This window comes from Centropristis striata, chromosome 14 (genome assembly GCF_030273125.1).
Source record: "Centropristis striata isolate RG_2023a ecotype Rhode Island chromosome 14, C.striata_1.0, whole genome shotgun sequence".
Taxonomy (NCBI): Eukaryota; Metazoa; Chordata; class Actinopteri; order Perciformes; family Serranidae; genus Centropristis; species Centropristis striata.
In genome coordinates this window covers 9,277,913-9,293,189 of record NC_081530.1, presented here as the reverse complement: position 1 = coordinate 9,293,189, position 15,277 = coordinate 9,277,913, and the positions used below count along the sequence as shown (strand labels likewise).

At 39.0% G+C, this 15,277-nt stretch overlaps 1 protein-coding gene across 2 annotated transcripts in view; it reads left to right on the top strand.

The window, feature by feature from the left end:
• The window catches only part of trappc9 (trafficking protein particle complex subunit 9), a 302,989-nt gene that overhangs the window by 194,979 nt on the left and 92,733 nt on the right, over positions 1-15,277 (top strand). For both annotated transcript variants that reach the window (XM_059349529.1, XM_059349531.1), the window contains exon 21: positions 11,379-11,469. In XM_059349529.1, coding sequence (XP_059205512.1) covers positions 11,379-11,469 — 91 coding nt within the window. The remainder of the gene's footprint in view (positions 1-11,378; positions 11,470-15,277) is intronic.

Below are 15,277 nucleotides of genomic sequence, written 5' to 3'. Positions count from 1 at the left end.
ATTTCTCTCTGAGAGTATGGCTTCAGTATGGTACTTTAATAAATGTAATTAGTTACTTTCCATCACTGAACTTATGTGATAAAACAATAGATAAATGGTAACACAACTCATCGTGAAAAATTGAACCAAAAATGAAAAGCGTGACATTTGAAGCCCTGTGGTCAAATCCGAGTCATTTTGACAGAACATCACAAACTCAATTTATCATCTCGTGTTCTTTCAGTGTGAACGGACCAACACCAAAATTGTCACATGATGTTATCGCGTTAAGTCTTGATGCTTATCATTTCCTGCACAGGGAGCTGTTCTGTGTGTGCAGATAGTGACTCAGCTGTCTCGCATCTTTGGAATAGCACAATGTAAATTCTGCTTCGGGGTGGATTTTCCCTTTTCCAACATGAAAGAACTCGAGAAATAAAAGATTTGATTACAGCGCGTGTCACACTCCGAAGCACCCACTTTGCCCTGAGCAAAGTAACAGTCACTTTAATTTGTAATTTATGACTTCCCTACGATATTATTCCTGTTTTTCTTGATGGTGTTCAGCTATAGTGATTCACTCACAGGGCCAGGCTTTGCCATATACAGTACAGGCGCTGAGAGAAATAGCAGAAATAAAGCAGGGAGTGTGTTCTGCATGTCTTTCCCTTAAGGAGGTCATTGCCAAGTTCATGAATCATCCCAGAATATACAATGTGCAAGTGGATTTGTGTGTCAGTGGCTCCCTTAACCAGCACTAATATCCACTTCACAGTTAGTTATTATTATAACTCTCTGTAAAGCTGTCTTAGCTGGCGTAGTACATCCTGATTACAGTTTGTCTAAGATATTAGAGCCAGCCAGAAGCGACAGCGTGTCCCTTCAAGTGTAGATTAACTTCTGTGGACAGCAGTGCACTTTAGGACTTGTTTTAAAATTGTTCAGATCACCTTCAAGGCATTGTTCTCAGCTGTACTCCTTCAGCAGCACTATTTGTGTCTTTCCTCTAAACTTAGGTCTAAGGGTCTTCCTAACTGTCAAGACTCCCCTGCTCCACCACCTGCCCATTTCACTACAAGCATTTTGACCGAAAGGTTGCTAAAATAGCTCATACGCAATACATCCAATATATTTATGTCTCAGCAGCTCCCTTAATCAATCAAACTTTATTGCAGACTAAAACGTCTAAATAGACATACAATCATATACAGTACATCAAACAAACATACAGTGTAAAAGGCATATCACCTAATATTAAAAAGTGGTTATGCAAATTCAATAAAAAGGCATCTTATAAATAATAGCTGTAAAAAGTGGCATATAAAAACAGTGCTTATACACTTCTTATAATGGACACAAATACCAGTGTTTCCACATATAGGACTGGTATCTACCAGAACTACACCTTGGATTGTTCAACTGTATAATAAGATTATTCTGGGACCTGTGCAGTCTGCATATAAACTTAATTATTATCTAGATAGTGATTAAGTAAAAAAAGTGAGATAAAATGATATTAAGACTGAAATATAACTTTTCTTTACCATATTAAGTCTAAAATATGCACATCTTTGAATAGAGTTGTTGAACACTTTTAAATACACTTATAACGATATATTTGAAAAACATACAATCATACACAGTACATCAAACAAACATACAGTGTAAAAGGCATTATATCACCTAATATTAAAAAGTGGTTATGCAAATTCAATAAAAAGGCATCTTATAAATAATAGCTGTAAAAAGTGGCATATAAAAACAGTGCTTATACACTTCCTATAATGGACACAAATACCACATATAGGACTGGTGTCTACCAGAACTACACCTTGGATTGGTCAACTGTATAATAAGATTATTCTGGGACCACTGCAGTCTACATATAAACTTGTACATCCGTCTTCTCAGGGTGGCCTGGAAGGTGTTTATCCCTAAATCACAAAAAAGCTTGCTGGCACTACTACCCCTGGGCTTCTTGAGCAGGATTCTGAGACAGTCATTAGACACAACCAGGAGTTTGGGCTGATGATGTGGCCTAGATATTTTGCATTGGTACACACAGACAGGGATTGACCAGACAGATAGAAACCTCAGAAATTAAAATGTTGATCCTCCTTGATCATACATATCACTATCATACTCTGTTTGCCATTGTACTTGATGTCAAACTTGACCCCATAGTCTGACATTTGTTGAGAAGCTGTTGGAACCATGCACTACTGGGAGATATAATCAGATACTCCCCCATTTTACCTGCATAGTCTGCCTGTCGTACCAATATGCCAGGATACGTATGATGCTATCCTGAACACCCCTATGCTTCAGCTTGGTGAAGAGCTTGTGATGGTTGACTCTGTCAAAGTCCTTGGAGGCATCAATAAAGCCCACCAACCATAAAAAAGCTGCAAAACAGTTTCCATGTGGGATGTATAAAATTACTATATTGTGAACATGAAGTATAAATTGTCAAGTTATCTTGTCAGCTGCCAGTTACACACTCCCCCTACCATCCAGACCACTCTCTTTCACAAGTGTTTGACATATGAGGCACATGTTTTTGTGTGTTTCTGGAGGGAAGCAGGGAACAGGTAAAGATCCTCCAGAGACCAAACAAAGTGATGAACTAAGGCTACATTTACACGAGGACGGTCTGAACAGAAGACGCAAAAGTGGCGTCGCGTCTTCACTTTTTATTCCTCGTTTAGACGAGCATTTTCGGGAGGAAATCTGCGTGCATACGGTGACGCAAAAGTGTGTGGAATTCGATTGTATGCATGCCAGGCGGCATCACTTAAAGCCACAAGAGCATCTTTGGGCATGCAGAAGTTTTCACGCCACACATTTTCATCAGCTACTCCTTCCACAAAGTTATCCACCATCCACTAGATCTCCCAGGTCTCGTTCACAGCCGTCTGGCTTGCCTCCGACGAATTGCTGCATCCAAAATGTGATAGAGGTAATTACAGATCCTTCTCTGTTCAGTAATACTATCTCTACATATCCTGTACATTTGGTGGAACGACTCCTGTAAGTTTATTAGAGCTGTCAGAGCAGCTTGAAGGTCCGACGCATGGAAATAATCACGTTTGTTTATTTTCCTGTACTGGAGCATGTATGTGACGTAAACACATACGTGACGTGAGCAGATCTGAGCAGAGTTTTGCGTCTTGGCAGTGTAGACGGACACGCTACGGCAGAGCATATTTAACTTTTCCACTTTGGAAGGTGGTTTCAGATTTTTGCGTTTTTAAGCCCCCAAAACGCCGTCACCGTCTAAACGAAAGGCACTTCCGATAAAATATTTTGTCGTTTTTACCCGCAAGCGTCCTCGTGTAAACGGGGCCTCAAGTGAGTTTAAACTTTATATGGTACTATGCTTCTAGTCATTGTAGTGTCTGTGCCCGGAGCCCCGACCTCCTGATCTATCAGTTGTTCTTTCCCTGTGGAGGACGTAGCCCAATGCCGATATCAGGAGCGCCACTGTTGAGCCATATTCTGTGAAAATCAACATGTTGTGTTCCCTACTCCATTCATAGGCGGTGATCTACAGCTGTAGTTTAATTTTGTTTCATCAGAGTCCGTACATCTTCCACAGCCATCTCTACAACTAGGCTGCAGTGTATTCGCCTACATTGTGCCATTATTTATTTTCTTTTAAATTGCAATTGTATATGTCCTTTTTTTAACCAGGTAAAAGTTTCGTTGAGATTAAAAAAATCTCTTTTCCAAGAGAGACCTGGCCGAGAAAGCAGCATAAAAACAGACAAGTTACAACATTTAAACACAGTGATCACAAACAATTAAATACAAATACAGCCATCAAAACAACACTAAAGGTGCCTCAATAGAGACCTAATAAGGAGCAGTCACACCGACCAAGGGAAATTATTTCTTTATCCTTTAGAATCGATTTAAATTCACAGATTGTGATTAATTCAGACAATTTTAATTCCTTTTTCAAATTGTTCCATGATAAAGGGGCGTAACTAAAAGCTTTCTTACCTGATTCAGTTCTTATTCTTGGCACCAGCATCTGTATAATGATTTGCAAGTATAGATCATGTTCAGTTTGGCTTCGACAAAGATGGCATAACAGCCGTGGTATACAGAGTACAATGATGTGTACAATTTCCCAAGCCAGTAATGAAACGCAGAGCACAATGATAAACACAGTCCAACTTATTAAGGCTCTGAGTTGTTGCATTCATGAAAAGCAGATTACTGTAATCCAGTAGAGGCAAAAAAGTTGCAGAAATCAAATATTTCCTTGACCGATAGGAGAAGCAAGATTTGTTTCTGAAAAAGAATCCTAATTTTAGTTTCAGTTTCGTCACAAGGCTTTCAATATGGGCTTTAAATGACAGCTTCTGATCAATAGTGATCTCTAAATATTTATAAGCCATGACCCTTTAAATTTCATCACCTTGTACAGTAATTATCTTTGGCAAATTGGATGTCAAGTCTTGTTTGAATAAATACTGTTTTGTTAAATTTAACTTAGTTGGGATTTTCACCTTTTTGCATGCAAGTTTGAAATTCTTCCAATAGAAATGAATGAATATAAGCAAGACTGTTTTATTCCAGACATATCCTTTATGGATTACTAGTGTCATTATACTGGTGAGATTGTATGCATCAAATAGTTAAACTGAGTATTCATGAACTGCTTTTGAGAAGATTTCAGTATATCAAGATATATATTTTGAACCACATTTATAGCTTAAAAATATTACAATATTATTTATAGGCCATATCGCCCAGCCCTACAAGGAAGTATGAAGTTGGTATATTAATCAAAAATGCATAGCAAAATACTTAAAGCCATTCCATCAACGGAAAGCTGAGAGGCACCATTTCTCCAAAGCAAAACTTTGGAGGATTTTCAAATAACTGTAGAGAAGTTTTGAATTAATGTAAGCAATGACTTGTCCATTTTCTTTTGCCAGGAAGTGGTGCGAGATGTGGAAATAATCTGGGCAACAAACAGAAAAGTGCCAAACTTTGAGTGATTGTTAACAATAAGTTAAGTGGGTGGACAAGCATGTTGATCATCCACACATTGTCTCTTATGATTGCTCAGGTCTTTAGCAATTTAAGGGAATGGATTTGCCGGATGTGTTGAAATCCATCTTTACAAGACATTACACTGGCCATGCAAGTTAGATATGTGAAGTAAATGTTTACAGACCAATATATACAGTTAAACTAACCAAAAACCCATGTAATGGCTGTATTTAGGGCTTAATGTCCATGTGACATTTTTCTTTGGCAGAAAGCACTGGGGAGTGCTTCATCCCAGCACTTTTTGATGAAGTGCTGTGCATGGGTTTTTGTTTCTATGACAACAATATCTTGACAACATCTTCACTAATCCAATTGCATGTTAGACTAGTATTACTGATAAAAGTACAACCGTAACAGCAACAGTGTCCGGCTGAGCTGCTCCCACAAATGGGCCTTTCTGTCTTTGTTGTCTAGTTTCTTTCTGACATCTTATTCAGCTTCATGGTTACCAGGGTGACAAGTCCCTCCTTATCTAATATAGGACTGCTTGCCTGAAAAGAGGCGACAGTGACAACACCAGCACCTTTCTGAAAAGTTCAGAGATTTTTAATTAGAAGCACTCGGAGCTTCCGCACACAAAAAACTCTGAGCACTCTGAAAGAAAGATGCTGGATGGAGCGCTTTTTCTCTAGGCAGCTGCATGTGGCTGCACACACTCTGTCCTCAATGAGAACAAATGAAAAAAGAAGCTTGTGCTCAGGAAAAACTCTAAATGGATACTCAGCCTCACTTTGCTTAGCTTGCTGCCACTGTGACCCCCTACCTGGATAAGTGCCAGAAAATGGATGGATGGCTTTTTAATCGTGTGACATTTCTGACCCCTTATTCCCAGTATAGCTGTAATTACTGTACTCATAAGGTAGATGTTCCTAGTTCCTGGTTGCGGGGTATCGTAAGACCTATAGACCTTTAATGTGCATTTTTTTTGCCATACCATGAAGCAGAAACAAAACGGCATTCAAAGATCAGAAGAGAAAACAGTGGTCGAGTGAGCTAAACAGTGAATGAAGAGAGGGAGCAGCATCAGCAGAAACAAGCAGTAAATCAGAGGAAAAAAAGTTGTTTTCTGATTATTTCATGGTGATTATGTGCTCAAACCTTTCCACAACCCTGTAGGAAGGTTGTCAGATTTGGTGTAAATGCAAGCTGAAGCATACACTTCATCATGTCCACTGTGGATCATGGGAAATACAAAAGCATGTAAAAACACATAGGGATGTAACAACCCATTCTCATTCCAGGTAGTCCACTTTGTATCATGCAGATGGTGAAGGTAATGGTAAAATGGTAAATGAACCTGCACTTATATATCATTTTTCTAGTCGCTTTGCGACCACTCAAAGCTCTGTACACTACAGACTGCGCTCATTCACCCTTTCACACACACATTCATACTTGTGGCAGAGGCTACCCTAAACGGTGCCATCTGCCACCATTGGGAATTCATTCTCACACTGATGAACACAACATTGGGAGCAATTTGGGGTTCAGTATCTTGCTCAAGGATACTCCGTCATGTAGGCTGCCATGGTCAGGGATTGAACCATCAACCCTCCGATCGGTGGCCAACCCGCTCTACCAACTGAGCCACAGCCGCCCATCGGTGCCCAAAAGGGTGCCTTATGCGTCAATAGCTGTTTTTCCATTGAAGTCCAAGGGGATTTGAAGCAAAAGTTTGAAATGTCTCATTTAAGAAAATGCGAATTAGAGACGTTTCCATCTACTAGAGCGAATAAACAAAGCTGCATAAATGTACTTTGGTCAGAGGATGGTGGTGTAATGTGTTGCTGTAGGCTAATCCGTCTGTTAACAGGAGAAGAAAAAGAGATTGTGCACGAGAGAATACAAGAGAAGTAGAGAAGAAGAGCTAGAGGAAAAACAACAAAAAAGAGGTTGCTTATCGGACAACACAAGATAAAATAGAGAAAAAGTCTTCAGGAATTGGATTAAATTGAGCAACTCATAATTGTTCTTTCATGTCAGCTTGTCTTGATTGGCAGAGCAGAAACAGCTCAGAGTTAAATGTTCGCTACCTTCTTAAAAAGCGTTTCCATCTCCTGTTGAGCGCATTTAACTATTTTTTGAAAAAGACAAATACCACCTCAAGCAAGCGTAAAAAGTTTTATGCAATTTTTGAAAGTTTTATCTGATTTTGGTGTTTCCCTCAAGCTTTTCTCATGCAAATCTTCAGAATGTGCACAGACATTCATTGATGGGAACTTGACTAGCATCTGATTCCAAGGGGCTTGAGAAAGTGGCGATATTTTTTACAATCTAACAATGAGAATACACACAATGCGAACCCATTGAGCAGTTATTGGCTGGGGGTTAAACAGCCCAAGTGGGGCTCAAAGGCTCTTTGTTGACACCAATAAACACAGAAAAACTCACTGAAAAGAGAAAATAGTGAAGGTTGAGTGAAGATAAGTCAAAGATTACTGACGACACCTACGTTTGTGACTGTAAATAAGTGAAATGAAACCTTTGCAAGGATAAAGCTAATACTTTAGGTGATATTGGTTCTACAAGCAGGTCAGTGCATACTGCAGATGCTCAGGCTCCTGATCAGGTTGATCATGCTCGGTCAGGGGTCGGCAACCTGCGGCTCCAGAGCCACATGAGGCTCTTCAAGGCATCTGAAGTGGCTCCCTGTGGTTGTGACAAAAAAACAAAATGAAACATTTATTTCTTTACATTTTTAATGTAATTTCTCATTGGTGTAGGCCCAAAGTAATTTGTTGTAGGGCCAAAGAAATTTGTATTCTTCAATTGTAAAAATGTGTAGATGCTATAAGGCAGTAAAAATGTTTTAAACATTTTTTAGTCAACTACAATGTGCTTCATAGCTTTTTCAAAAGTCTACAGGCCAGTGTCGTAACCTCTACATTTTGCAAACTTCAAGTCTGGTTTTGAGTTTCCCTTCCTAGGTTAGCTTTCGATTCCATATCTCCTGAGATATTTATTCAGTTTCCAGCCTCTTATTTGCACTTGAATGCTCATTATGACCTATTATTAATGCTGGTAGGTAAGGTGTGCGGCTCCATTCCGACTGTTTTTCTCTTATTTTTGCCAACAATGGCTCTTCTGTTAGTAAAGGTTGCCGACGGTCCGGGTTTTAAACCAAAAACGGATTTTGCTCTCAGCATCAAAAAATGAAATAACCAAAAAACCAAAATGAAATAACAGCCGTAATTTGTTTTTTGCAAACTCCTTTTTTCATTTTGTTCATTTCTCATTTATTGATATGACGTCGGACACATCAGAAGCCGGAAAATAAAAGTCCCGTCAAAATAAAAGTACCGTGTAACTTATTATCAAGCATAAAAAGAAAAAAAAAAACATATCATACACTATTATAGGCTACTGTTCTCTTATAAATTATAATCATAACTAAGTAATGCCATGGAAGCTATCGCTATGATAGAGTTTGTTTACTTAACAATTTTTTTCCGTTTTTGGTTAAAACGAAAAAAGAAAAAGGGGGCACTGTTTCCGGGTTTTCGTATTTTTTTTTTGACAGAAAAAGGATTATACTTTGGCACCCGGACCGCCGACCCCTGTGCTAGGTGCTCCTGTTATCCAGCAGTTTCCCTTCATCCTCCAAAAGTACAAATGTGACACGTTTAGTCTTCAAGAGATCAAAGCCACAACACTGCCATCATTCACCATTGTTTATTCTAATAAGATACAGGTGCATGTTGTGACATGTGATTAATTATGAGTGAGACTTTGAGTTTGGGAAAGATCCGGTCTGAACAGCAGAGGCACTTTTCAGCACAGGTATTGTCCGCGGATGCCTCCCCTGCCTCCCCTGCCGCTGCCTCTGCATGCATACTGTACTGTACTCTCCCTCAAAGGTTAATAGACACAGGTTTGGTGCTCCAGGCGCTGCTCGTCTCACCCATTATTCCAAATGTCAGCTGTGTAAATGATCAGCTGTGTCCTTATCATCACATATTATCTGGGTAATTGCTCTCTGACAGCCATATTTGTTTTGATGCAGCATTCATGCATTGATAGCCTGCCCCGCGATCAGTTAATGCGATCATTATAATCAGGTTACAGAAACATGCTCTACATGTACCTTTGACATCTTAATGAATGTATTACACAAATAAGCAGTTAATTTAGACTGAGTTTTATTTACCCCCTTTAGCATGTTGTGTTTATATTTGTAGGCCATGAATGCAGCCACAAATTGGGAAAACCAGTGCCATGTCTTGTGCCAGTTTTGTCACATTTTGTGACATCCACTACTACTTTTACTAGTATCTGTCACACTCTGACTCAGAGTGAGGGTAGGTTGCCGTTTGGCAGACTGGAAAATTCCCCCAAAAAACAATTTGTAAGGGAAAACTAACAGAAATAATGCCTTACAAAGATAATGACAAGCCGCAGTCAAAAACTGAAGGTACAAAAATCCCATTTATTTTGTTTGTTTATTAATGTCTAATATGGTGGTATTTCTTTTTGAACTGCAACCCTGATCCCATACAGATTGGGACGCTGTGTTAACATCATGAAGACAGCATTGTGATTGATCACTTTTGATTCTATATATATATATAATATATATTTATATTTCCTGTATTTTAGGTGAAGTTATTTGTGGGGTTTCCTTTGCATCCCGAACAATTTTCCTGGCAGTTGTGGCGGAAATATTTGTTGGTTAACCTGACTGTGTTTTGGTTTCAACAGAATCCCTCATTTTCCACTTCTTAATTAGAGTTTGAACACTGCTGATTGGCATTCTCAATTCCTTGGATATCCCTGTCCTGTTTTATACAGTTCAATTACCTTTTCCTGCAGATTTTCAGAATCCAGAAAAGTGAGTGCAGCACTTGATGAAAGATGCAAGGGTCTGTCTGGAGCCCAGAACCTCACTGTCCTTTTATACACCTACACTGATAACAAGCAAACAGATCACAGGTGAGGATGGTTACCTTAAGTAGCCTTTCAAACCCGTTTGTGTCCAACCTGTGTGCATGTTATCAGGCCAAAATCTCCAGGGTAACACTCTGGATCATTTTCCTCTCTAGCTCTGAGGACATCACGTCTAGTTTGAAATGTGGACTTGTCAGACCACAGTTCACTTTTTCACTTACTGTCAGTCCGTCTCAGATGAGCTTGGGCCGCGAGAAGTTGGCGGCATTTCTGGGTATTGGTGATATGACTTTTATTTAGCATGGTCTAGCATTTGTAGAGGCAGCAACAAACTGTGTTTACACCAACTGCATTTTTTCCTGTGTGCTACTGAGCCCGGTAACACCAACTAAATAACTGATGGAGGCAGTGATAAATCAGCAAGTGTTTTGTGTGTTTCTCATTTTTTAAAATTTTTTTTAAGGCAAAAGGATAGAATTATAGCATACATTTAAACTGATATTGGTTTTTAAAGGTGGGCCTTTTTTCAGGTTGCTAAAATAAGTTTGGCTGTTGCCTCCATCCACAGCAGTAGCCTAGATTCTGTGCTACTTCGCGGTGTATCGACTGCCATCGTACCTTAGACCCTACTTCAGAAAACTAGAACTAGCTTCGCTGCGCTGGCTCCCGGTTGCTTTTAGAATAAATTTTAAAGTTTTATTGTTTGTTTTTAAAGCTCTTAATGGCCTAGCCCCCCAGTATTTGACCGAGCTCCTTCAAATCCACGCCCCTGACAGAACACTGAGATCCTCAGCTGCTACTGGCCACCCCTAAAACTTAAAACCAAAGGTGGCCGTGCCTTTGTGGCTCTGGATTAACCTGCCCTGACACATCCCATCTTCATGATCTTTTGAGGTTTTTAAATCCTTCCTAAAAACACACTTTTTCTCCCTGGCTTTTAATCAAGTTTAAGTGGACATCTGGCAAAAAAAAAAAAAAAAAATCAAATTTTACTTTATTTTTTTCTATTTCATTTTATTCTATTGTTGCATTGTGTTTATGTAATTTATTATTTTAGTTTTTACCTTATTTCCTGCAACTGCAATATGTGTACAGCACTTTGGTCAACCCAGGTTGTTTTAAATGGGCTTTATAAATAAAGTTTGAGTTGAGTTGAGAACTATTGCTTGAAGCATTAAAAGTAGTTTAAGTCATATTGAAAGGAGTTGAAGTGGCGGGAGCGAGCACTGATAGGAGTATAGCAGTATTATTAGCAGTAGCAGCTGTAAAACTGACTTTTTTCAGAATGTTAAACATTTTTAAACAAAATATCTAATATGATATATTTTTTCTCCTACTTCTGGTGTTGAAGAGAGCATTATATATGTGTATTCAGCAGAGTTTCTCAGGTTGATTAGTATTTGAAATGCACCAAGCCTCTCCATCATGTCATCCTTAACCTTCCCCACCCTTCCCTGCGGCGTCGTGGAGAGGCCAGTGTGGAGGGAGTCCTCAACCAGCTGGTCCTGGAGCACCTACAGCTTGCTCCTTTGCAGTGGGGTAAGTCCCTGATGTGTGTGTCTGCGTGTGTCTGCATGAATGTGAGATTATGAGTTGTGATCACACTTGCACCACAGTCACGACGGAATGTTTGTGAACTCAATGTACAACTTCGCAAACCACGAAATGAGATGCAAATGAGAGAAAAAGTTCATGTCATGCTGCTGTGACTGTATGTCATAGATGTTATTTCCAATTTAGATGAAAAGAAACAAGGTATTATATTTTCCATATGTCGGTCTGCCAATCACACTTATCTATGTGGCTTCATTGCCATCTCTTTACCTGTCAGTTAGTGCATAAACCTCCAGATCTGGTCTCAAGCCATGTTTTTTATTTGCATTTATAATGGGCTACAGGCTATTTTGGAGAAGTGTAGACAGCAGCTTGGGAAATGTGTGAATCACCGGGGACGCACAGAATTTGTAGGAGCACTCTTCGGTCGCACCATCTGTGATCATCCTCTGAAATCACTTTTGATTTACTGCGGGTGTTTGTTTTCTGAGAATCCCGGTCCCTCTTTGGGCACTGCCAGCATTTTGATTAGTCAGCTGGGGCTGTCCTGCCTTTGCAGAGAGAATGCAATCTGCAAAAATGAAACGACACGGCAGATCAAGCATGGAAATGTAAGAATCTATTGAGATGTAGGGGGGGGGGGGGGGGAGATCAAGACAAACACTTCACTGGATTCACTCTTCTTGAGATATTTTGGCATTTGACATGCACCTCTTCTGTGAGGAAACATTCTCAAGGGGAAAGCTGTTGTGAAGATGACTGAGATAACACCTGTTTTTGGACTGATGCTCTACATTATGTGTGTAATCTCAGTGCAGACACTTGCCGCGGTAAATATTTCCTCACGTCTTCGTTTCTGTAAAGGTAGTTTTGCAGTTCCAGTCCAGGCTTTTGCAGGCCTTGCTGATTATGAGGCAGATAATTTGCCTCAGCCCATTAGGAAGCCTTTATCAGGGTTGCCAAGACTATCACAGGCTCAATTACGGGTATAGTTCAAGTATTTCCCCTGTGTCTAAAACCGTTAGTCCAATGGATGCTTTTAATGCCATTGTGTCTCTGTAAGCCTCACACTTATTTGTCTGCAGACATACTGTAGAGAAATATAGCTCGCTTGTTTAAAAAATTCCATTATTTTATTGATCTTCATGGCAAAAGCTTTTTGATTTCCATGCTAGTGATTGAGACTGTAGAGTGGTACTCCAGTTCATTTCCCTTTGATGCAATAGTTAATGAAATGACAGCTGATCATTCATTAAAGGGTTTTTTTTATACCTCTTGCCACTCTGACAGTCAGAGGGATTTACCTTCTCTTTTAAAGCTGTTTCAGTCTTTCGCAGATTTCATGATGATTACATCCTTGACATTTATCATATTAAAGCGCTTGAACATATCTCTCCCATTAGTTTATTAAAGTCCTCCAGAAGGGAAAAAATGATATGTAAAAAAAAAAATCCTTCAATTAAACTCTCATCTCTTAATGAATTCTTGTCATTTGCCCAAAGCCTATTACTGAACAGACACTGCCACATCTATGCTTTTCAGTCTCATCAATAGAGAATCATTACAAAATGTCAATCTGTTCTTAGACAGGTGTTTGTTTTAACTCATCATTATAAAGTTAATGCTGATTTCACAATGTAATTGCTATAGAATAATGACACTGTCAACATTTAGATTGGCTCCCTATAAGCCTTGCTATGTAATTCTGTCTGCCACCCGTCCGATCTAACAGGAAAATGAAGGCTCAATTTACGGCACAAAGCACAAAGATCTCAATTGTTGCCTCTATACTTATGTAGGTAACAAAAAAAAAAATGAGGGCCCGTAGTCCGAAACAAGACAATAATGCATTACAGCTAAATGGATGCAGCCACCAGACCTTTTTTTCTTCGGTTGCCAGCCATCAAGTTCCCAGTCAACTCCCAGTCACTGGGAGTCACCCCTCCTTACTGGGGGCGTATTTCCGTTGTGTTCTTTTCACAATTAAAGCTTACCATAGAGCATTTTGCTAAGAAGTAACTCAACGATATAGCTTATAACTAAACTAAATAGATCACCACTCACTAAAATAGCTTACAGTAGCTAGCCAACAATGGAATCAGTGTACTGAGATTGAGGTTTAAAATTACATGTTTGCAGTTGTTTCTTTCTTTAGACAGTAGCCAGGCTGCAAGCGATAACCATAGCCGTGTTTCCATTAAAAGCGAAATTTGGCATGTTGCAAAAAAAGAAAATGCAAATTAGGGACCATCAACTGGTTTAGAGCGAATAAAGGAAGCTGCAGTAACATACTTTGGTCAGAAGGTGGCAGTGTAATGTGTTGCTGTAGGCTAATCCATCAGTAAACAGTAGAAGAAGAAGAGATTGTGCACGAGAGAAAATAAAAAAGAGGATGCTAATCAGACACTTGGCCACCCATGAGAGAAAGTCTGTCTTCAGGAATTAGATTCAATTGCGCGACTTATGATTGTTCTTTCATGTTAGCTCATCTTGACTGGCAGAGCGGAAACAGCTGATCAGTCATGAGTTAAATGTTTGCTGTAGATATTTGCAAAAAGTGTTTCCATCTCCCGTTTAGCGCATTGAATATTTTTCGAAAAAGACAAAAAAAAACACCTCAAGCGAGCATAAAAACTTATATGCACCTTTGGAAAGTTGTTTAGAATTTTGATATTCCCATCATGCTTTTCTCATGCAAATCTCAAATATGCATTGAAATTGTCTTGCAGCTTTTTATAACACAAAGCTCAATTAAAGCCATTCAGAGAGGTTTGGACATCTAAAATGATTGATTAATGATTTGAAAAACTTCTTAACGAGCAGTTGTGTTGATGCATTTGTATTAGCTGTTTAGAGTGGTTTTGTATACCGCACAAGTCCACTTGTGTCATTTGCATTGGTAATGGTTCCTTATGTAATATAAGGAATACTTCAGTACCACTCCAGTCAACATCCAGCTGCCGAGTAGATTTCTTGAGGACCATCATTATGTGACTTTCCTTTAGCTTTTCTACATGTACTCAGTTAGATAAATGGCAATTGCTTCCAGTTTTGCTATCAATCAGAGTGCTTGAGCTTGGGGCGTCCTCCTCAACTTGAGATCTCAGAAGCATAACGTGCAACTGAGACGGCCCAAGTTTAGGTCAGGTCAGGACTAAAGAGCTGGCAACTTTTCTTTCTGGGTGGTCACTTAAAGTTTAAGTTTTGTTTTATTTTGTTTTCTTAAACAACGTCATTTTTTATGGCTGTCATTGGAGAGCATTGATGTGAGAAAAAAAATCATGCATAACATAGGGCTGGGCGATATATCGATATAGGTCAAATTTTCTTTCTTTCTTTATATATTAATGCTGCCCTTACTAGGGTTTGTCACATTTAGTTCTTTTGTAATGTTCGTTTTTTTTTTTCATATAAACATATTTATTTAAGAAAAATATTGGCTTATTTTATTTCACAGGGTATTTTTCTTTAAGATATTTTTTTATTTAAATGTGCACTTTATGGAACTTAAATAAACAGTTTCAATAAAACTACTTGTGACATGTCATATCTGGTTTTGAGTTTGACTGAACATTTGCTCTCACTTTGCGATAAAAATATCGGGATGTGTATCATATATTGATATTCAGCCTAAATTTATCGGGATATAACTTTTGGTCCATATCGCCCAGCCCTAGCATAACACTACTTACAATGTAATCGTCCAAATTTGATCAGGACCCTGAAAATGAATAGTGTCCCCCAACTGGCACCTTAAAATCTCATGAAAGTTGCATAAAGATCCAGTTTAAGT